The sequence below is a fragment of the Podarcis erhardii genome (assembly GCF_964252035.2).
Source record: "Podarcis erhardii genome assembly, chromosome: 13".
Lineage (NCBI taxonomy): Eukaryota > Metazoa > Chordata > Lepidosauria > Squamata > Lacertidae > Podarcis > Podarcis erhardii.
This window is the reverse complement of record NC_138502.1, coordinates 53,505,816-53,529,865: the sequence shown is the minus strand read 5'-3', so window position 1 is coordinate 53,529,865 and position 24,050 is coordinate 53,505,816. Positions and strand designations below refer to the sequence as shown.

Sequence of the window (24,050 nt, the reverse complement as noted above, 5' to 3'; positions counted from 1 at the left end):
TTTTAGATATGGGCCAATGGCCGTAATAAATCAAACTTAACTTCTGATCGGCACGTCCTAGGCTCTGTGGTTTAACCCACAGCGCCACCCATGTCCATAGATACCAGAGAGTATCTTAAATCCACACATACAAAGAAAAAATAACCTTACATAAATTTGCAGTTAAATATTAAATTACTCTTTCCACATATTTTCTAACTAAACTAAGATAAAATAAGATAAAATAAAATAAAGTAAAATTCCCATCATTTCCCAATGTAATTAACGTTTGTAATATTGAATGTACTAATTATTAGCTTCCTCTTAATATATTTTCTAATACTTTCTTACAACATGTTGTACCATTTTTCCTTATTTCTTAATATTTACTTTACACAAGGGTCACAAGGGTCGAACGCTGCCATAGATGTTATATCACTGTTACATTTTTGTAAATATCTCTTGAACATATCCCATGACTTCATTTCCAGAGTTGCGTTTTCACCTGATCTGCCGGCTTCCATCGCTCCACCCCCCCCCCCCCCCACTCCTGGCGCCCTTCGGCACTGGGGCAAGGATCGGAGTTTTGGCGCCGCTGTTCACGGATTGCACGACCTCTCAACACCTCAGACAACCCTCTGAGGGGTGCTTTTTGGAGGGGTGCTTCATCTTAGCACTGCCCCCTGACGCTCTGTGAAGTCAGGTCTGACAGAGCTGTCCGCCATAGTGCGGCTACCCGGAAGTCAATTTCTCAGTACCCTTTGATGCCATTGACCATGGTGTCCTCCTGGACTGATTTAGGGGATACGTATTATAAATAAGGTACTGTATTGCAGTGATTCAGTTTGTATCTCCAGGGACATGTCCAGAAAGTAGCAGTGGGTGAGTGTTCCTGAGCCCCCTGGCAGTTGTACTGTTCTCTCCCCAGTGCTCTGTAACACCTACAATGGTACCTCGGGTTACATATGCCTCAGGTTACATACGCTTCAGGTTACAGACTCAGCTAACCCAGAAATAGTACCTCGGGTTAAGAACTTTGCTTCAGGATAAGAACAGAAATCGTGTGGCGGCAGTGGGAGGCCCCATTAGCTAAAGTGGTGCTTCAGGTTAAGAACAGTTTCAGGTTAAGAATGGACCTCCGGAACGAATTAAATACTTAACCTGAGGTACCACTGTATATGAAGCCTTTGAGAGCAGTCATCAGGAGTTTTGGAGCAATGTGTCACCAGGATGCTGATGACACACAGCTTTACTTGTTTGTAACATCTGAATCAGGAGAGGCTGCCAAAGCTCTGGACCATTGTCTACATGCAGTGAGGGCCAATCAATTGTGCTTGAATCCTGGGAAGACAGAGGCTCTTTGGGTGGACGGTTCCCATGTTTGGGAAAATGGGAAGCTGCCTGTTCTGGATGGGGCTGCACTCCTTCTGAGGGAGCAAGGGCATAGCTGGACCCCAGGATACATCTTGGTCACTAGGGGCCCAAGTGTCATCTGTGGCTAGCAGTGCTTTTCATCAGCTTTGTCTGGTTCGCAAGCTATGGCTGTTCCTGGACAGGGATAGCCTGACCCCTATATGTGGTCCATGTGTTGATAACCTCTAGGCTAGATTACTGTAATGTGTGTTATGTGAGGCTGCTATATCTGACCACAGCACATCATCAAAATTGCTATACCTATACCTTCAGGATTCATGCTCCAGTTGGTGTTCTGTATCAATTATCCACCACTGAATAAGGCTTATTCATTGAAATGTCTGGCTGTACAAGCTGGCTTTGGGAAATACAATTGCATGCTATTTTATTTTCATTGATTTGTACAACTACCGTATTGGCCTAAATATAAGCCGCACCTTTAAAATTGGAGGGGGGGGGGGGAGAAAGAAAAAATATCTGAATATAAGCCGCTCCATTCCTCACTGCTCCTGGCTTCATATTGGGTGGGTGGGGGAGCCATGCTGTGTTGCCAGTGGCCTTTCCCCTTCCTCGCTCTCCCCCTTCCCGGCCTTGGGGAGAGGACGAGGGACTATGTGCGGGGTGGGCGACGCTTTGCCAAGCTCCTGGCACTGTTTGCCCTGTGCTCCTTGTTGTGTACCATAAGGTCACAAATATAAGCCACACTTTAACTTTTCATGGTCAGAATTTGGGGGGGAAAGTGCGGCTTATATTCAGGCCAATATGGTACACGTATTCAGCTTGTTTTCATCATTGCATATGGGGATGACTCTACTGGCAACTGAGCTATGATAGCTTTTATAATATTATCATTTTAAAGTTGTTTTGTTTATGCAATAGATTTATATTCACCTCATAGGTTACCTTAACTTTTCTTGTATCCAAGAATGAACCAAACAACTATGTATTTTTAAAAGTCTGTTCCCAGCATTCTGTCACTGTTCTTTGACCAGGAAACAGAACCATGAGACCAGATGAGGTCTGTGTGCATGGACAGGGCGGGTGCATAAAGAGCTGTATGTGTTTTAATGTATGTGTTATTTATTTACAGTATTGTTGTAAGTTGCTTTGAGTTACACTGGTAAAAAGGGTGGCTAACAAGTTTAATAAATGCTAGGCATTTGGGCTTGTTTGTGGGAAACTCCTCAACCCAACTAGCTGCAATCGCTACAGCCCTTAGAGGTGAATCCCGCAGGTGAGTCTCTGCCATCAGTTATCTCCTTTGGGATGAGGGAGGAAAGTCGGTCACCTGAGGACCTCAGTGGCTAAGGACTTTATGGAGACTCAGCAAAGCCGATTACATTAATTACTCTATTACTTGCCTGTCTCTTGCTTTTAGCATTGCAGGCCCCTCACACTTTCACAGCCCAGCAGCTCCTTTGTATCTGCCTTTGGTGTGGTGTGCATGCAGCTGTAGATGCCCAGCCCTCTTGGCACGGACGGTGTTGCTGTGGCATTCTGTACAATGTGCACAATCTGTGCAACTACAAACTCATTGGGGGCAGGTTCTTGAGACCAATTACTGTACTGCACTTTAACCTTCTCTGGGTAATCAAGCGGGTTAAAGGGAGCTAACAGTAGTATTCGACTGAGCTTTCAATGCATTTTTATGTAGAATGTGAACAAATTATATTGACACACCAAGTTAATGTTACCTGGAAAAGAGGAGACTAAGAGGAGATAGGAGAGCCATCTTCAAATATCCTGCCACATGGAAGAGGGAACAAGCTTGTTTTCTCCTGCTTTGGAGGGAAGGACTCAAACCAATGGATTCAATTTACAAGAAAGGAGATTTTGACTAAACATCAGGAAGAACTTTCTGACAGCAAGAGCTGTTCAACAGTGGAACGGTCTCCTTTGGGAGGCTGTGGACTCTCCTGCCTTGAAGGTCTTTAAGCAGAGGTTGGACGGCCACCTGTGTCCTGGATGCTATAGCTGAGATTCCTGCACTGCAGGGGCTTGGACCATTGGGGTCCCTTCCAACTCCACAATTCTACAATCCTATGATTGTAATCTGGTGCATTCTTCCTAGCCTTAAAGGATATTTTTTAAAAAGAAACAGGACGAAACGGTGAAATCTGCTATGATTAAATGGGCACAAAATGTTGGACATAGCATTATGATGGCTGACTGGGAACAGTTATGGACCACAGGTATGAAATTTACGGCATGTAATGCCCTAAGAGAGAATTTAATGAAAATGATTTACAGGTGGTACATGACACCAGTCAAGCTTGCAAAGATCTATCACTTGCCTGAAAATAAATGTTGGAAATGTAATGAGACTGAAGGTACATTCTTTCACCTTTGGTGGACATGCCCAAGGATTAAGACATTCTGGGAGATGATTTATAATGAAATGAAAAAGGTATTTAAATATACCTTCTTGAAGAAACCAGAGGCCTTTCTCCTGGGCATGGTCGGCCAATTGGTGGCAAAGAAGGACAGAACTTTCTTTATGTATGCGACAACAGCAGCAAGAATACTCATCACAAAGTATTGGAAGACACAAGATTTACCCACCCGGGAAGAATGGCAGATGAAGTTGTTGGACTACATGGAATTGGCGGAAATGACTGGCAGAATCCGAGACCAGGGAGAAGAGTCGGTGGAGGAAGATTGGAAAAAATTTAAAGATTATTTACAGAAATACTGTAAAATTAAGGAGCTTTAGAAAAAAGGTGGAATAAAGTTATATGGCTTTGGCAGAAATGTTAGAAGGAACTAGGTATAGATAGATTGTTAATGCATTAAAAGGGGAAAAAACTAGGTTCTAATATGTTAAAATTAATTATAAGACAGAAAATAGATGAAGATGGAAAGGACTTGCTGAAATAGTTAATTGAAGTGGAATACAAAAAGGGAGGCATTGAGGAAGTCAATGAAACAAGTGTATGAAAGTTAAGATTGAAAATATTGGAAGTGTTTTTAATTGTTTTTGTTTTGTTTTGTTAATTTAATGTTTTATGTAGTGTTTTTGTTTTTGTTTGTTTTTCTATGTTTAACTTTTCTTTTTTCTTTTTGTAATTTCCAAAATCTTAATAAATATTATTTTTTTAAAAAAGGATATTTTTTAAAAAGAAACAAGTGGTTGAGGTGGGGATTTTTATTGTTGGGGTCACTTTTGGTGGGTTTATTATTATTATATATTAGTTCCTGTGATGTATGCTTTTCTAATTTTTCTTACTTCAATAAAAAAATTCAATAAAAATAACATTAAAATCTTTTCACCTATTTCCATAAAAATTAGAAATAAAATAAAATTCCTTTCACGTTCCTATGAAATAAAAATGAAATAAAAATACTTTCAGCTATCCCAGTGAAGCAAAAAATTAAAAATGAAATCCTTTCATATATCCCCATAAAGTAAAATATATGTCTATAGCTGTTTAAGTGTTCTTCTTTTTATCTGTAAACTGTCAGGTTTCCTATTAAAAAAAGGACAAAAATAAAACAAAAATCCCCTCGCATATTCTCGGGGGGGGGGCCGGAATCCTCTCACAACTTCCCATATACGTAATAAAAATAAAAATCTTTTCACGACTTGGCATTGAAAGAGAAATAAAAGGTATTCCCAAGCAAATATCCAATAAAAGCCCTGCGGCGTCTCTCCCCCCTCCTGCGTGTCAGTCCTTCTCTCCGCCTCGCGGATCCCGGGCGCCGCCTGCGCTGCTCCGCCCGCCAGAGGAGGAGGCGGAGGCGGCGGCGGCGGCAGGAGGCGGCAGGAGGAGGCAGCGGAGGCCTCGCCTGGGAAGCCGCCGCGGGAGGAGCAGGAGGACCAAGAAGAAGAAGAAGAAGAGGAGGAGGAGGAGGAGGAGGCTCCGCCGCCGCCGCCGCCGCCGCCGCCATGGCGCTGGTGACCCTGCAGCGCTCGCCCACCCCCAGCGCCGCCTCCTCCTCGGCCAGCACCAGCGAGGTGAGGGGCTCCTCCTTCGGCCGGCGCCGCCGCCGGGGCTCCTCGGCCTCTCCGCAGCGTGGCCCGCCTTGGCCGGAGCCGGGGGGCCCCGAGCAGCCCCTCCGCGCAGCGTGGCCTCGCTTCGCCCGGCCCGGCCCGGCCTCCCCTCGCTGCCCCTCGCCCTCCTCTCTGGCCCCCAGGCCGCTCGCTGGGAAGCCATTCGGGGCCGAAGCTCTCGCGGCAGCCCCGAGGCGCCTTCGCCGGGCCTGGGCGATCTGCTTGTAGTGTATGGCAGCCCTTCGAGAAGTTGATGGGCGCGAGGGATCGCGCCGCTTCCTAACGAAGCCGGAGGATGTCGTATTTACTGTGACGTTGTGAAATGTTTTTATTTTTATTTCCAGACACCCTTAAAACTTGCCTGGAAGTAGAAAACAAAGCCAGAAATGGGGAGAGAAATTTCTAGCCTAGAGAGCTCATTTTCTACTTGTGAGGCTTAGCCCGTGTAAGTCGCTGTAGTTAACTGGCCAGCCAAGGGATGCCTTGAACAGCTTAGAACCGAAATTTGGCCCATGGGAGGCGATGTGGAGTGAGTGGGATAGACCAGAGAAGAACCGAATCTCACCTGGTTCTCTAGAGCAAGTCCACCACCCTGAGACCCAAAATGCACCCACCATATTCTACACGCTTGGGCTTATTCACCTGATCTGCCACCTGCCACTGTATTGTGTGGGTTGTGGGATATTCTCAGATCCAAGCTTTCAGGTTAAAAAACTCATTTTCCACATCCAGGATCTGGTTGATCTCCCCCCTCCCCCCATCTCCGGGTGGCTCCTGAATAGCTGAAATGTTCTTCATGCCCCCAAAAATTTGTATGGTTGCATTCCATGGTTAGCTTTGGTGCTAGTCTACCTTCAACAAGGAAAAGACTTGCCTGCTTGTTGAGCTTGATCTGTGGTTTTCATCAGTGCAATCTGTGCATGTTTCCTCAGAAGTATCTCCCACTGTGTTCAATGGGCCTTACTTTCAGGGTGAGTGTGCATAGGAGTCCATGCTTAGTGTGAGCATTTAAAATGTTTCCACCAGTGTACAGAGCTTCAGTTTTAAATGCCCTACATTTGGCAGTTTTGCTGAGAGAAAAACACGAACTCATTGTGATCCCATTTACACAGTAGTATATTGGGAATAATCCTGATTGAAGTTATTGGGATTAAATTTCTGTGCTTGTGAGTGGTGTGTTGGGTTTGTTGCAACTCATTCATGTTTCTTCTCTGCTATCTTTAGGTTGCCTATTGTGTAAGAGGCTGGCAGGGGTGGGGGAGCACCCTTCATGAGCACCTCTTGCCTCTCATCTGTCATTCAAAGTATCCTAGTGATTGGATTTTATTTAGAGCAGCCTAGTGATTGGATTCCAAAAGACAACATGTGTTTTTTAGACAGCTTGCTTTGATCAGAGGAGGATAAAAACATAACTGGAATGAAATGATATATAGCTGCTTTCTAAAGCTCTGAATTGGTTCATCTGTAAAATTTTAAAGTGCATATAACCAAACCTCCATATAGGTGCCTTTTTGAAATATTAAATGAAGATTTCCTTAATAATACATTCATATTGGTTGCATGTGGTTTGCAGGCACTGACCAGCCCCAGTCCTGTTGACGTCAGCAACTAGCGGCCTCCTGTGCCTTAAGACCATTCTTTGGAACCAGCTAGCGTTAGGAAACCTATGAAATCAAAACACAGGCTGCCACTTAGGAAAGGCCATCTATATTTGTTTCCTTTTCACCTATATTTGTTTCCCTATTCCAGTAAGACACCATAATAATAATAATAATAATGATAATAGTAGTAGTAGTAGTAGTAGTATTTATTTATCTATTAATTATACCCCGCCCATCTGGCTGGATTTCCCCAGTCACTATGGGAGCTCCCAACAGAATATTAAAAACACAACAAAACATGGGCATCCTGATCAAATTTGCAGATGACACCAAACTGGGAGGGGTGGCTAACACCCCAGAGGACAGGATCACACTTCAAAACGACCTTGACAGATTAGAGAACTGGGTCAAAACAAACAAGATGAATTTTAACAGTGAGAAATGTAAAGTATTGCATTTGGGCAAAAAAAATGAGAGGCACAAATACAAGATGGGTGACACCTGGCTTGAGAGCAGTACATGTGAAAAGGATCTAGGAGTCTTGGTTGACCACAAACTTGACATGAGCCAACAGTGTGACGCGGCAGCTAAAAAAGCCAGTGCAATTCTGGGCTGCATCAATAGGAGTATAGCATCTAGATCAAGGGAAGTAATAGTGCCACTGTATTCTGCTCTAGTCAGACCTCACCTGGAGTACTGTGTCCAGTTCTGGGCACCACAGTTCAAGAAGTACACGGACAAACTGGAACGTGTCCAGAGGAGGGCAACCAAAATGGTCAAAGGCCTGGAAACGATGCCTTATGAGGAACAGCTAAGGGAGCTGGGCATGTTTAGCCTGGAGAAGAGGAGGTTAAAGGGTGATATGATAGCCATGTTCAAATATATAAAAGGATGTCACATAGAGGAGGGAGAAAGGTTGTTTTCTGCTGCTCCAGAGAAGTGGACACGGAGCAATGGATCCAAACTACAAGAAAGAAGATTCCACCTAAACATTAGGAAGAACTTCCTGACAGTAAGAGCTGTTTGACAGTGGAATTTGCTGCCAAGGAGTGTGGTGGAGTCTCCTTCTTTGGAGGTCTTTAAGCAGAGGCTTGACCACCATATGTCAGGAGTGCTCTGATGGTGTTTCCTGCTTGGCAGGGGGTTGGACTCGATGGCCCTTGTGGTCTCTTCCAACTCTATGATTCTAGGATTCTATGATCAAACATTAAAAACTTCCCTAAACAGGGCTGCCTTCAGATGTCTTCTAAAAGTTAGATAGATGTTTATTTCCTTGACATCTGATGGGAGGGTGTTCCACAGGCAGGTGCCACCACCGAGAAGGCCCTTTGCCTGGTTCCCTGTAACCTCACTTCTTGCAGGGAGGGAACTGCCAGAAGGCCCTTGGAGCTGGACCTCAATGTCCGGGCAGAACGATAGGGGGTGGGTATGCTCCTTCACGTATACTGGGCCGAGGCCATTTAGAGCTTTAAAGGTCAGCACCAACACTTTGAATTGTGCTCGGAAACATGTTGGGAGCCAATGTATACCTTTCAGGACCAGTGTTATATGGTCTTCGCGGCCACTCCCAGTCACCAGTCTAGCTGCCGCATTCAGGATTAGTTGTTGTTTCCAGGTCACCTTCAAAGGTAGTCCCACATAGAGTGCATTGCAGTAGTCAAAGTGAGAGCATCCAAAGCATGCACCACTCTGGTGAGACAGTCTGCGGGCAGGTAGGGTCTCAGTCTGCGTACCAGATGGAGCTGATAGACAGCTGCCCTGGACACAGAAATGACCTGCGCCTCCATGGTCAGCTGTGAGTCCAAAATGACTCCCAGGCTGCGCACCTGGTCCTGCAGGGGCACAGTTACCCCATTCAGGACCAGGGAGTCCTCCACACCTGTTTGCCCCCTGTCCCCCCAAAACAGCACAGTGGTACCTCGGGTTAAGAACTTAATTCATTCTGGAGGTCCCTTAACTGTTCTTAACCTGAGGTACTACTTTAGCTAATGGGGCCTCACGCTGCTGCCGCGCAATTTCTGTTCTCATCCTGAAGCAAAGTTCTTAACCCAAGGTGCTATTTCTGGCTTAGCCGAGTCTAACCTGAAGCATCTGTAATCTGAAGCGTATGTAACCCGAGGTACCACTGTACTTCTGTCTTGTCAAGATTCAACCTCAATCTTTTAGCCTCTCTCTCTTTTTCCTGTTATCTTCATTAGGTTAATCTGGTGATTAAAGCTTTTTTGGGGGGAAACCAACACATTTTTATTGGGTTTTTTACAAATACAGTAACCATTAAACACTTGTGATTATAGCTTTCAGCCCTAAAAGAGAGGCAAAGATCTAGTCCTTGTCCCCTGAAACCTGTAACATATTATTTCCCTTTTCATATTATTAAATGAAGCAACAAAGCCAGTGTGATGTTGTGCTGAGGTTGTGAACTCGGCACTTCAGTCACTCATGAAGTTTGCTTGGGTGACCTGGCTTCTCTGTCTCCCTAACCTACCTCTCAGGGTTGTTGGGGGGAAATGGGGAAGGGGTGGCATATATGCCCCTCTTAAGCTCCTTGGAGAAAGCATGTGATAAGGCAATAAATGTATGCATGCTATTATTTTATTGAAGCTATTTTTAAAACTTGCACGAAAACCTTTTGAATCATATTATTTTGAGCCTTTAATGCTTAATGCTTCTTGCTCTTTCCCCTTCAGCTGGAGGTTGGCAGTGATGACGACCGCAAACTGAACCTGAGGTAAGCATGAGCTATTTAAACCCTTGCTCCAAAAGTTGTTTCTGGCATCCCCTGCCCCCCTCGCTGGTTTATGTGATCCCATATAAGGTCTTGATTCTGTGTGAAGGACTGGGGAGAATGTTCCAATTTCCAGGTGGATGGAAACTGCTGCTGGCTGGGTCCCTCTTACCCACCCCATGTTCATTGGTCTATTACTGCCATTTCTTCCATGTGAACCTTGGATACGAGTGAGGCCCAATATTAAATGTGACATGGGGCATTTAGGAAAAACATACCTTGGTGGTCTTCCATATTTCTCATTTAAACCCAAGTTGTTTCACTGGTGCAGAGGCATGGAGGGATCTGTGACTAATGCACTACACTTGCTAATGTTTCATGTGTAACAGCTCAGAGCCCAATTTAAATGTGAAACTGGAATCTTGCTATGGCACATTTCCTTACACATGCAATGTTGCATTTGAATTGTGTCTGAGCTAGTTGCATCCCCAGGAAATAAGTGGATGTATTACTGCAGTCTTTTAAGTTAGCCACCCCCCCCCCAAAAAAGTTACTACCTTTCAGCCTCAAAAATAAAAATAAAAATGCAGGTTAGAATCCCAATGGGCTGATAGAATTTATATGGAGTGCTCCCTGTCTCCTACACTAGTTCACTTTCTTTCTGTGTTGGCCATGTAGGAAGGGCCTTATCTGTGGCCAGCATGGAAATGCAGCTGTTCGGCAGCAGAGGAGCAGATCTCTCTGTCTACCTGCTGCAAGCCTGCCATGATTCAGTGCTGGGTGTACAGAATGTTAGCTTGTCTAGCTCAGAAACTGAATGGGATGGTGGCAAAGGGGCACAGCAGTCTGTTCTTCCACTGCAAGCCCTCTTGGTTTCCATTCGGTACTCTCCGGAGGGGGCTCACCATCCTCTGTGGCCTGTGTGAAAATGCAGTGGGTACTTCCATGGCAGCCAGTTTGGTTTCTACACTGGGCCAGGACAAACAGAGCACCCTCCTGCCAAGATGGAGCCAGCTTGTTTTCTGCTGCTGCGGAGGGCAAGACCAAAGCAATTGATTCAATTAAAAGACTAAGCATTAGGAAGAACTTTCTGAGGGTAACAGCTGTGTGATAGTGGAACTGTCATGCTCAGAAGTTAGTGGACTCTCCTTCACTGAAGGTTTTTAAAGAGAGACTGGATGGCCACCTGTCAGGGATTCAGGGGGCTGGACTACTCTTGACGTCCCCTCAAATTTGATGATTCTGTGAAAAATACATGCCCATGCACACATAATACTTAAGGAAATAATCTACATATTAAGGGCAGAGGTTTTAGCTCTGATGGCATAGCTTCCTTCTCTGTCTTCTCCTCTAGGATGTCCTTTAGTGCCTTGTGAGTCTTTCTTGCTTTGCATCAATTTTCTCTTTGGTTGTACAACTTATACATGGGTCAGTTGTACCTCAGATGTGATACTAACAGCCAGCGGACTTTGTGCACTTCCAAATTAATTTGGTAATTTTTACAGCATGGCTGTGTGTAAGCCTGTGACTGTCTGTGTTATTTGTTAGGATATCTGCCTGGTGTTTGGGGTTATCAGTGATAGTTTCCACCTGCCAGGGACCCGTGGTCCAGCTTGAGAGAGAACAAGGTGCATCTTGGCTGTTTCTCCAGGCTGTGTGGCTTCATATGCAGACTGTATCAGGGCAGGGCCTGGACTGTCGCTGGTTGTACTTGAATCCAGACCTGGGAAGAAGCTTTCTAACTGGAACTAGATAAAATTTTTGCGTTGGAGCTAGAAGAGCAACAGGTTTTTATGTTTTTTTAACCTGTTCTGTTGAACATGCAAGAGCAGAAGCTCCTGGGATTAATACCAGACCTGGTCAAGCCAGAGGCTCTGCACTGGCTGCCAGTCTCAGAGCTGATGATGTATTCTGGAATTCCCATTTGTGCCTCTGAGACATAAGCGGCGTTGTTCATAAAGTACCTAAGATTTTCTTTGCACTGTGTGAAGCTAAGAAAACAGGCCAGTATCTTCTTTCATGCTTACAAGCTAATAGGCACAATACAAAAGGGGGGATTTGATTTACCTTTAAAACTCTTCCTGCCTTGGGACTAGCATACTTGAAGGGCCACCTGATTCCATATGTACCTGTACATTAGTGTCTTCAGTTGACAGCCTCTGAGGTAAGGTGATTGGCTTCCTGGTGCTGGTGCCTCAGGTGTTTAGACCATTCTGCATAGAGTCTCCCTTTGCTGATCCCTTGAGTGCCAAGCAAAGACCACTTCATTTCCTCCAGATTTTTGGATATAATTTTAATCCTGTTGCCTGTCTTTTGCTGCTTTTATGTTTTTGTGGCACAGTTCACATGGCACTTTAATCCATAGTTTAAAATAAGTTGTGGTTTAAGGTGATTTGCTCCCTTCCTTTCTTCCTTCAGCATGCCAGGGAAGAAACAAACCAAAGACTGGCTTTGTGTGATGTGTAAACCAGCGGTTGTGGTTTGTTTCCACCTGAAAGGAAACATGAGCAGTACGGCAAGGTTTGTTTGGGGGAAACAAATAATGAGCCCTGATTTGCACTTAATGCAAAGCCAGTATTTGGTTCCTTTCTTCCTGGCATGCTGAAGGAGTGGGAAAGGGGTGAAGCACATGTTCAGCATGTTTACTATAAACCATAGCTTTAAAGTGATGTGCAAACCAGGCTTGCGGTTCTTAGCCAGTATTTACATTTTAATTGCTTTCTTCTTTGCATATATGACCCTGGGAATATGATTGAAGGGTGTACATTTGTGTATATATACAGTCGTACCTTGGTTTTTGAACACCTTAATTTTTGAATGTTTTGGCTCCTGAATGCCGTACACCCGGAAGTGATTGTTCCAGTTTGCGAACTATTTTTGGAAGCCAAATGTCCGATTGGGCTTCCACAGCTTCCGATTGGCTACAGGAGCTTCCTGAAGCCAATCAGAAGCCGCGCTTTGGTTTCCAAACGTTTTGGAAGTTGAACAGACTTCCGGAACAGATTCTGTTCGACTTCCAAGGTACGGCTGTGTCTATATATATTAATCTATCAATACAGTTTTCAGGGTGTGGAACAGGAAAACAAAGAACTTTCAGTTCCAAAACTTTCCAGTTCCATAATGACCTTGTAGAATGACCACTTGTAGATGCCTTGTTGAATGGCATTTGGTCATAACTGAGACAACAGAGTGAGCCTTCCATCTCCTTCTGAGGCAGTCAGGTGGAAGAATGGCTGCTGATAAATGAGTACACATAGCTTACAAAGTGAGTTCCCTGGGCTCAGGTTCCAGCCGCATGAGGTCCCCATTTCAAACTACAGAATCCCAGTTAGGTTGCTGCCTTGAATGACTCCTCCTCTGCTGGGCAGCAATTGCCTCCTGGCTCCACTTCTGACACAAGACAGCCAACCAGGTGCACCTTTATTCAGGGAAGATGGCTGGCAGTCCTTGTGCTGTACTGCCAAACAGCAACAAATGATGCTAATTAAGCATAGGAGCAGCCAACCTTCACTGGCAGAATTCAGTAATTACTGGTCCCTGTTGGCAATCAGGTGACTTGAAATTTTGCATCCTGGTTTGTTGTTCACCACCATTATTGGAGACACTGTCAGATAGGTGGAGGACTCTGTGTCTCTTGAACAGAGAGAACTTAAAGGACAATTTGCTTGAAACATTAGTTTAGGGTAAAGGCAAGTAAGTGACATGATAGAAGTTTATAAAATGATGCATGGCATGGAGGAAGTGGACTGGAAAGTTATTCTCCCTCTCTCATAACACTATAACTCATGGACACCAAATGTGTTGGAAGCTGCAGGACACATAAAATGAAGTGCTTCTTTATGTATCACATAGCTAAACTGTGGAACTCATTCCTACATGAGACAGCGATGGCCACCAACTTGGATGGCTTTAAAAGGGAATTGGGCAGGTTCGTGGAGGAAAGGACTGTCAATGGCTACTAGCCATGATGGCTGTGCTCAGATGGCAGCAATGCTTTTGGATGCCAGTTACTGGAAACTACACGGAGGGAGAGGGCTCTTGCGCTAAAACCCTGCTTGTGCGCTTCCCGGAAGAGGCACCTGGGTGGCCACTGTGAGAACAGGATGCTGACCTGAAGGGAACATTGACCTGATCCAGCAGGCTCTTGTTATGTTCTTATAGTTTAGAGTTGCTGTGTTGCGTTGTGAATCCATTGGGGGGCACTCTCAGTCTGCTTCTTCTGAGATAGCTCTCAGGCCCTTGTTTTCTCTGTGATACAGTTTTGTCTAGCTTTTACATCCATCAGAAGGCTGCTGCAGGAAAGATAGGGTCGTTCTAGTAGGCACAGAAGTTGGCTTGAAAGGCAGGCCTTTTCCGCTGCAGGAGTCAAGAGGGCAATTGGAACAGAGCAGTACCTGCAGTTGCTCTGTCCAGGAGAGAGCAGAATAATTTGGGTTTCAGTCTTAATTTGGTGTGTTTGTATTTAAAGTAAACCATGCTCACAAGATATAACCATGCAGTTTTCAATCTTGGCCAAGATTAAATCAGGTATGGGGGGAACCTAGATGTTGCTAAACTACAAGTCCCATCATCCCTGGCCATTGGCCATGCTAGCTGGGGCTGATGGGAGCCAAATAGTCTTTTGTCAAACATGGATGGAATTCACGGTGCATACAATTTTCTTTCTAGATTCTATTATTTATTTATTTTTAACAGTTTCTTTTTATGATAAGTCTCAAAGCAACTCATACATTAAAGAAAAAATGCTGCTTTGTAGCAAGAATTGGAACCAATGATACCAATACTAAAAAGGACTAGTTTGTAGTAAACTCTTTCTTTCTCACAACACAAGGGGATCACCAAACCTCCTAGTTAAAATAGATGCAAAGACCATAGCAGTATTATCACTCCAGTTCCTGGGAGAATAGGAATGTCTTCACTTTGTGCTGAAAGATGTCTGTGTTTGTGCCCAGCAAACCTCCCTGGGGAGAGCATTCCACAAATAAGGGGCTGCCACTAAAAAGGCCCATTCACTTTCTCTTGGAAGAATCAAAGAATTGTAGAGATGGAAGGGACCCCAAGGCTCATCTAGGCCAACCCCCTGCAGTGCCTTGAAGTTCGCTGGGTGATCTTGGCCAGTTACTCACTCTTAGCCTAACCTACCTCACATAGCTGCTATGAGCATAAAATGGGGAGGAAGAAGTATGTGTCACCTTGAGCTCCTTGGAGGAAAAGTGGGATATAAATGCAATAAGTTAGTAAGGGCATCTGATGGTTTTGAGGTCCCTGACAAAGCAGTGCATGAGGGACTGCTGTCCTGAGCCATGTTTGGACCTGGAGATGAATTGGCAGCCAGCATAGCTGGCCCAGAATTGGTACTGTATGTTTGAATCATCTGGTGTCTGTTGATAATCTGTCTGCAGAATTCTACACTAGTTATGGATTTTGAACTGTCTCTAAAGTCAGCCCAGCATATAACACATTGCTACAATGCAACCTGGGCTTATGAGAGTACAGATCACTGAAGCCAGGATATCTCCACCCAGATATAGACACCAGCTGTAGTTGGTAGAAGGCACCCTTACCATTGTGCCTGCTGTGGTGACAGTAATGGATCTATGAGTACTCCCAAGCGGCTAACTTTAATCCTTCGTGGGGAGTGTGGTCACATCTATATTTCATATACATCAGGTTTTTCATCCCCTTCCACATTACCTATTCACATAGTCAGCATCCCAATACATCTCTTATTGCTGAACTCGCAATTGCTAAACCGGGGGTGGGAAAAGATCCTGCTGGAAGGCAAGATCCAGAAGTGACCCACCCTCCACATGTCACTTGGACAGGTGAGTGGTGCTGGCCACCTGTTAATCATTTGACATATTATTATTTCTTAGCATTTCTATATTTAATCCAAAGGAAGATTCTTCCATGAACTTTGCTATGCTGACAAGCCCAAGAAAGGTGAATGTGGTTACCCCAAAATGGCCTGGCAGGATCAGGTCTGAGGACCACTGCACTAAATACACGTTAGAACTGAAACATAAGGAAACTAAGAATGGTGAAGGGCAAAACCACATTTTTGCTACTTGCAAATCTTATCTGTATTTTTTAGCCAAAGAACCAGAGAAAAGCATTGGTTGGTTGTTTTGTCCACTGGTAGATGGCATTAGGGATTCAAGGTATGAGGAACAGAATATGACAACAGCTGAACAGTGTCAAGCTAAATACAATATGATCGCATCTTTCAACAACACACTGTTGAAGGCAGGCTGGTTGAAATTGCACAAATAAAATCCAAGCAAGGTGGAGAGCCTAGAAGTTGTTTTTGCACTAAGTCCATTGGGGTTACCCAGCATGGAAAAAGCTTTTAAGCTCCCCACCTTGCTTGCTGGGCAAGGCCCACTCAGCACACCTGTTCTGGGATGCTCTTGCAAGATCTCACAGGGCCATAGGAGTTCCCGCAAGATCTTGCGCAAACATCCTAAGCCTTCCAGAGCCAGCGCCTTGCCCTCCAAGCAGGGTAGAGAGCTTAAAAGCTCTTTTCATGCTAGGTCTGCTAGGGTTTCCCGGTGGTCAAGGAGCTTTTAAGCTCTCCTCCTTGCTTGCTGGGTGAGGCCCACTTGGCACACGGGTTCTGGGAGTAAGGGGTTCAGACTGAATCATTGGGCAGCTGCACACTTGTGGCACAGGCTTGCTTGAATAAACAGAATTCTACACACTTAAAAGCACTGGAGAAACATTTGTAAGTGTATTATTACATTGCAAACAAAATGGAAAATTAGACTGGGCCATATGCTGTAGCATGAACTGGAGCGTTCCAGGCTACAGGGTGGGGTTGCCTGATCCAGGCCTCATTGCTAATTTACCCTTGCAGAGCAGGAGATTCCACCCCTTCCATTCCGGGTTCCCCTGCCCCCCAGCACTGCACAGAACACAGGCCTTGTGCTGGTTTCCCAGCCCACGCCCACGTGGCAGCCAGTTCCCAACCGCTGTCAGGCTAACCAGATTGCCTCCTCCTTGCTCAGTCAGGATACTGCAGCCTTGACAGGATGTGATTCAGCATCCTGTTTTTAAGTATCTGATAGAGTCAGCAGCTTCTGCCTCCACTTCTCCTTGCTGACTTCAGCTGCAAGACAACAAGGGATCACAGCCCGTGGGGTGGCCCAGCATGGCTATTGTCTTCAGGCGTAGCCCCCCCCCCCAGGCTGCTAAAGCCTCCATTCACTCTACTTTAAGCACATTCACTCAAAGCCCTGTAATTGTGACTGACCTATAACTGTGACCCGAGTCATGGACTCCACACTATGCAACCCACATTTTCCATAATGTGTTCAGCTTCCTAGGTTCAGCCTTGAAATGGAGGCAGTAGTTTGCCTGGAATGCTAGCAAGTATTTGTTTGGTGCTTGTGTGGTAGTCTTGAAGGCTATATTGTGGCTCCTATTCCTCTTTTTCTCAGCTGTAGCCCGAAGCTGCGTAAATGTGGCTGGCCCTGATAGGGATAGGGATAGGAAACCAGGTAGCGAGAGGCGGGGTTTGCACATACTTTCCCCCAATCCCTGCATGGGAAGATCGCCTGGCCTTTCTCTGGATACACTGTTGTGCCCAGATTACTTGAACTTGCCAGAGTCTTTCTCTTATGAGACTAATTAGAGCTAAATCCATCTTCCTGAATGTTTGGTGGAGTAGTGACTTGCCTCCATCTAGTGAAAACATGTCACTGTCTTGGACCAAGTGAGTTCCAACTGCTCCGACTCACCCCTTAGCCTCAGAGGCCATTGTTGGCCTTTGTTGCCTAGTGGGCAAAGGCCAAAGGGGCAACACCAAGGAGGAGGGCAGGATATGCCACCAGAATAACCCTGTTGTGATAGGGACACATCATGTCATTTCTGTTCCTCTTGAATGAATGTGACTTTTAAAATTGCAAGCATGTTTTGTAAACAGCTTTGAGAGCCGTTTGAGACTGTAAAATGGAGTATAAGGCCCTTCTTTGTGTGCCTCCTCCGTGAGAGGTATGGAGGGTGGCAGTACCAGAATGGGCCTTTTCTGCAGTGGCTCCCAATATGTGGAATGCTCTCCTCAGGGAGGTTCGCCTGACACCTTCATTATACACCTTTAGGTACCAGACAAAGATGTTCCTCTTTAACCAAGCCTTTGGTTGATTGACATTCCCTTTTAAAATGTGTTGGGGCATTACTGGGTTGTTCTTGTTTTTATTTTGATTATGTATTTTGTGTTTTCATATTATGATTTTATCCTGTGAACCGCTCTGAGAACTGCAGGTATAGGGTGGTATATAAATTTAATAAATAGTAGTAGTAGTACAAGTAGATAAATAGGTACCGCTCCGGCGGGAAGGTAAACGGTGTTTCCGTGTGCTGCTCTGGTTCGCCAGAAGCGGCTTAGTCATGCTGGCCACATGACCCGGAAGCTGCACGCCAGCTCCCTCAGCCAGTAAAGCGAGATGAGCGCTGCAACCCCAGAGTCGTTTGCGACTGGACCTAATGGTCAGGGGTCCCTTTACCTTTAGTAGTAGTAATAATAATATTCTAAATAAATAATTGGCGATCTCCTCTGCACAGGTAAAATATAGTACTTTTTCACACAACACATCATTAACTGATACTGTTTTGTTACTGTAAGATGTTGTAATAGCCACTGGCTTAGATATTGGAAGAGAGGTTTGTCAAAGTAGGGCAGAGAAATAAGCAGGATGCTTCAATACCATCAAATGAAATAATTTTCTCTGCTGATGAAAATGAAGAACAAATAGCTGATGCCCAAGATGTAAATTATGGAAGTTACGAATTGACATTAGTGAAATCAAGTACACATTCCACTTCTAATAAAAAGTCAGAGTGTAACACATTATAAAAGAGCATCAGATAGGGCGTTGGCCTGCATGCCACAACTGCCACTGCTGGCTTGATTACTGAGGAGGACAAGAGGCTTGTAGTTGGATCACATAAAGTCAAGAGGGCCAAAGAAATAGTTGTGAAAGCCCTGGATTAGGAATTGGATTATCTATGTCAGAAGGATGAGATGGACTGCATCTTCTTAATAGCCATAAATATACAAATAAAGTTACACTAAAACCAGGCAGTTCAGATCAGCAGTTCCCCAGCATCATCGTAGAACAGTATTATTTCATGTGCAGTGAACCAGGTGGACGATAACTCTACCACTACTCTGGAGAAAGGCTCGGGGGGGGGGAACCAGTTGAAGTTATTACTCATAATCTTGTAGATTTTGTGAAGAAGGGCACGGATAAGAGCTTGCAGGCCATTGGAGGTGATACTACAAATGTTAACACTGGCTGTTGGGTAGAGGTCAAGCTTGATCATAAGCTGATCTGGTTGGAGTTACACCTGTGACAACTTGATTACAGCAGTCAGTGGGAAGACCTTGTCTATCAGCAAGTGGACAGTTAACATTCAAAATGCTAGACTCTGCTACAGAACTTGAAATTGATTCTTCATTCACCAAACTCTCCACTGAGGAGCCTATTGCTTCACTGAGTGACAGTGTTATAAAGGATATATCTACTGATCAAGCACTGTGCAAATGCTAAGCATGATCTGAATGTTCATGTTCTGTTGTGCACCCTCTTTTTGGATTGCTTGTTCTCCTGGGGCGGTTCCACTTGCCCTCAGCAAGGCATAACCAGAAGACATTCCTTGTGGATTGTGCCTACGCTACTTAAGCCTGTTCGCTTGCTTGCATTCAAATGGCCATCCTTGAAAATGGGTCCTTTGTGTTTCTATCTAAGCCTGCTGCATGATGGGAGATGAGAGATTAAGCTCGACTCCCCCAAAGTGGGCCTGGGATGCTGCACAGTGTGGCTTTTCTCCTTGTGTGGAACCCTCTCCTGTGGTGTGTGTGTCTTGCAGCTGACAGAAATGTGCAGATTGCAGTCATGATGAAGCAAATCCGTGTCACCATGGCAGAGTTGGCTGGCATTGCTGGCAGTTTGTTCCTGCTGGGAAATCTGCCTTTGTGGGCTCCCTGATTGATTTCCTCCTTCCTTGCCCTGAAAGAGCTTTTGCATCTGGCACCGTGAATGGCCTGCAGTCTCTGAAAACACTGCTTGGAATTCTTGGGTAGTGAACACAGCCTACGCCCTCTTGCTCAAACAATACCCTGCTCAGAAGATAACTTTTGTTGGCAGAGTGCTGCAAGCATTTGGAGTGAAACTTGCCAGCCGCTCTTGCTCGCCGCCTGCCCTTGTATCTGAAAGGCAGCTGAGGCCTCATCAGATGTTCCCTCCAGAAAGGGCGCTCACCCTCCTGGCCAAAGTGTCAGTGTGCTCCATCCTGTAACTGTCTTTGCTCCTTGTTTCAAACATCCCCAAGAAGGCATCAAGAGGCTGTTGGTTTTTCCCACAGAAATTTGACAGCAGCTGCCGCTGGTCAGGAGTAGACCAGTGGCAAATTGATGGGTGGAATTGTGCTTCCTTTAAGAGAGGCTATGATGAGAATTCTCTGTGGGGCAGCCTGCCTTTGACACGACACATTCTTAATAAAACTATACTCATTTTGGTATAATCCAGCATTTAATGTTGATCATTTAATTCAAACTCTTGAACTGTGTCAGCCTACACAAAAAGCAACAACTTTTAGAGCTTGCTAAGCAGCATAAGACTAGGTCAGCTAGATCAGACCAAAGGGGCCTCCCTTCTGCTTGATCTGAAAGCTGCAGTTAGAGCATAATGCTGCAGCATGACTGCTGACAGGAGTGAGACCTCGTCAGCATAGAACATCTGTGCTCAGCAGTGGTTGCTGATTTGCTACCAAGTCCAATGCATTTTTATTAGTATATAAAGCTCTCAACAACTTGGAGCCAGTTTACCTGCAAGATCCCTTGACCCAATATGGCCACCTGACTGCTTCAATCTGCGGAACTGGCATAAGACCCCTTCCACATTTGTAGGAAACTGATCTTTTAGTGTGGCAGCACTCACACATCAGGCAGGCGTATTCACTGTATTCTTTTCATCACCTGCTAAAAGCATTTTTGTTTATTATTTTATTATTTATTAAATTTGTATACTGCCCTTCAGCCAAAGATCAACAGAAAAATACAAAATGAGAATACAAAATGCATTTAAAAACCTGTAACTCCTCTCCCAAGCTTGTCCAGATATGTATAATGTTGACATATGTTTTAATCTGTTTTTAGTTTATCTTTGATTTTAATTCCTCTGTGAATGTTTTAAATGGTAGTTTTTATTGATAACTTTATTGCTTTCTTTTTGTAAACCACTTTGAGGGTTTCCCCCCCTTACAATCAAGTGGCCTATACATTTTATGAGATAAATAAATAAAATAGGTCTCCCTAGCTCAGCCTTTGTTTCTAGTGAGGGCAACCAGATGCCTCTGGAGAGCTCACATCCAGATCAGGGTGAGGGCAGCAGCTCTTCCTTGAGTTCCATGTACCACACATGACTGATGGTCATTGATAGACCACTCATTCATTCATTGGTTCAGTCTGCTTGTAAAGCATCTGTTCCAGAGACTGTCAAACATGTTTTGTGGCAGAGGCTAATTCCTTCCAAGTGAAAAAGTACAAATGAGGGGACATTTAGCTTCTTCCCCCAGTCATGATAGATTGTGCATAGTTCATAGGCCCAGCAGAGCTGAGGTTGTGATATAGTCTTGAGCCAGGGCACAAGCATGAGCTTGACTTTCTTTCTCAGGTAGTTGATTATAGCACCTGTCTGAAACGCTTCTTGGGTGCCTTGACTCAGAAGACTGCTTCTGGCACTGAACTGCATGCTGCAGAAACACCATCAGGAATGCAAATGCCTTCCTTTCTTAATAGAAGTGTTGGGAATCTGCAGAATGGATATGTTGATAATTAGTTCACCATATCTTTGCTGAATGGATGGCATCTCTCTGAATGACAATGCAAAATCAGCAGCAAGCTTGGGATCCCACAGCAGTTTCTTTGGCAAGCTTAAAGGTGTCACAGCCAAATGTGAGCTCTGGCAATTCAATCCTGGTGTCTTAATTTCCTCTTGCAATTCCCATTAGATGTGGCCCTCCTTGCTTCCTGTTTCCCAGCTGTTAGGGAGCTACTTCATGCGTCCTGGACTGGTAGCTTCTCTCCAAAAAAAGTGGAGAGGAAGGTGTTTCTCGAAAAATGGACAGACTTTAAGAAAGAGAGCCAGTGACAGCTTCAGGATTTCTGACAATACCAAGGCACCAGTTGTCCAGTTCTTTAGCCCCTCTCTACAAGTTAGGCTGCCTTAATGGGCACAGTCCTGTAAGTTGCCACCATATTTAAGCTCTTTGCCTTGCATGTGTTTAATTTGTGAATTTTCAGCTGGCTGGCTGCCAAGTGTGTAAAGCTGTGATTACACAAGTTAAATGTGTGCAAGTTGTGAGTTGAAGGGCTCTTGCCAAGATGGTGGATAAAAATGGTTTTCTGTTGCTCCAGAGGATAAAACAAGAAAAAGGATTTAGGTCAGGCATAGGCAAACTCGGCCCTCCAGATTTTTTGGGACTACAACTCCCATCATCCCTAGCTAACAGGACCAGTGGTCAGGGGTGATGGGAATTGTAGTCTCAAAACATCTGGAGGGCCAAGTTTGCCTATCCCTGATTTAGGTTAAACTTATTTATTTAATTTCTTAAAGACATTAGTCACCTTTTTTTGCCAATGCATCCCAAAGCAAGTTACAGCAATCTAGTCGTCCATCAATAAAACCACCATAAAACAAAACATAGAACAAATCAAAAGTACATTCTTATTTTTAAAATGCAGGATTAAAATGCCCCACCCACTAAAGGAGCCCACAGATAATTAAAATCCAAAAACTTTGTTTCTGCCTTGTGCCTAAAGATGAGGAGAGCATTTTTCCACAGGCAAGGAGCCACCAGTGAAAAGGCCCACTCTTGTGTGGCCACCCTCTAGAGCCCCTGTGGAGGGGGCCCACAGAGAAGGGCCTCCAGTGATGATCACAGGGTCTGGGTCAGAGTATAGGTTCAACGTCCTGCTTGACAGTGGAGCAGACTGTTGGAAGGTGATGAGCCCTCCTTTGTTAGAGATTTCTAAGCAGAGGCTGGATTGTCACCTCTTTTCAAGGATCCTGTAGCAACAGATCTCCTGCATTAGCAGGAGGAGGTTGGACCTTTGAGACCCTATCCAGCTGTACAATTCTAAATTGACTCACCTTCCTTGGAGGTTTTTAAGCAGGGGTTGAATGACCACCTGTCATGGATGTTTTAGCTGAGATTCCTGCATTGTAGGGGGTTGAATTAGATGACCCTTGGGGTCCCTTCCAACTCTGCAATTCTATAAAATTGACCCAACAAGAAATAACAAGGCTGTTGTTTTCCATACAAAAGCCTAATTGTTTGTTTAAAAACAGCCTTATGTTCACCTATTTGCTACTGAAATGGTGCCCAGCAAGGAAGTATGCGAGGTGAAATCTTAACATAATGAGGCTGTTTCACTCTATATACAGTGCAGAACTGGGGTTTGGGGGGGGGGAGAATTTTACTTACTCATCTGTCAGTGTGACACTTCTTAATCTACTGAGGTTCAAATGAATTTGGAGTTCTTTTGGAGCCCAGCTGTTGGACTGTACTTTTCTTCTGATAACAAGAGGTGCTGCTGCTGTTTTACAGAGCCTGAAAAGAAGAAAAGCCTGTAGGAGCTTAATGATTTGATGAGCTTCAGCTGGTTTTCTCCCCCCTCCGTTGCCCTTTCTTTTGAAAGGCCCTCTTTCATCAGGATATGTTAGGGCAAGTGCTTTCTGAGCCAGGATATGGTGGGGGGAGCACAGTGTTCCGTAAAAGCCACCCCTTCCTGGGTAGCATCAACAGACTTGGAGAGTCCTCTCTCCTTCACTCAATAGTTGGTGGCCGTTTTCTCCTCTTCTCTTTTGTCTTGCCAAAAAAATAATAAAATTGAGTAGCGAGAGAATGTTGGTTATGAACCTTTCAGATTTCGCTGACTTCTGCCTGTCTTTTCGACCAGTGCAATGCTTCTGCTGCTCAAAGAAACCCCGTCCAAAATAGTATGTATGGAACGTTACCCCTCCCATTCCCCTCTATGGCTTTGCTTACTTGAGGTTTCTAGGTTCTGTTTAGGTTTCTTCTCCTTAAGTGAAATCTTCTGTGTCGTTGTGTTTATTTCAGATCTGATGTTTTGGTAACTAAAATGCAAAGATGTAAGGTTTCTTTTTGTATGTTGTTTGCAGAATTGCTAACATATAATTGCTAACACTTGCATTTTAAGGGAGCTGTATAGAAGCAAGCCTGATTTAAGTCGGTTGGGGGTTCATCTTTGCTTGTGCTGTCTTGGGGCAACAGCCAGAGAAGATACTTTGCAGGCAACTAGTGTGAGCAGAATGTG

General features: G+C 44.7%; 1 protein-coding gene across 3 annotated transcripts in view; it reads left to right on the top strand.

Moving 5' to 3' along the window:
• The first annotated feature begins 4,861 nt into the window (after positions 1–4,861).
• SSH1 (slingshot protein phosphatase 1) overlaps positions 4,862–24,050 on the top strand; it is a 61,167-nt gene continuing 41,978 nt past the window's right edge. The window contains exons 1-2 of one of the 3 annotated variants that reach the window (XM_081836504.1): positions 4,862–5,347; positions 9,672–9,712. In XM_081836504.1, the coding sequence (XP_081692630.1) occupies positions 5,279–5,347; positions 9,672–9,712 (110 nt within the window). In that variant the 5' untranslated portion in view covers positions 4,862–5,278. Of the gene's footprint in view, positions 5,348–5,674; positions 5,829–9,671; positions 9,713–23,202; positions 23,713–24,050 lie in introns of those variants that run through there. The other 2 variants (XM_081836506.1, XM_081836505.1) reach the window with 2 other exon arrangements.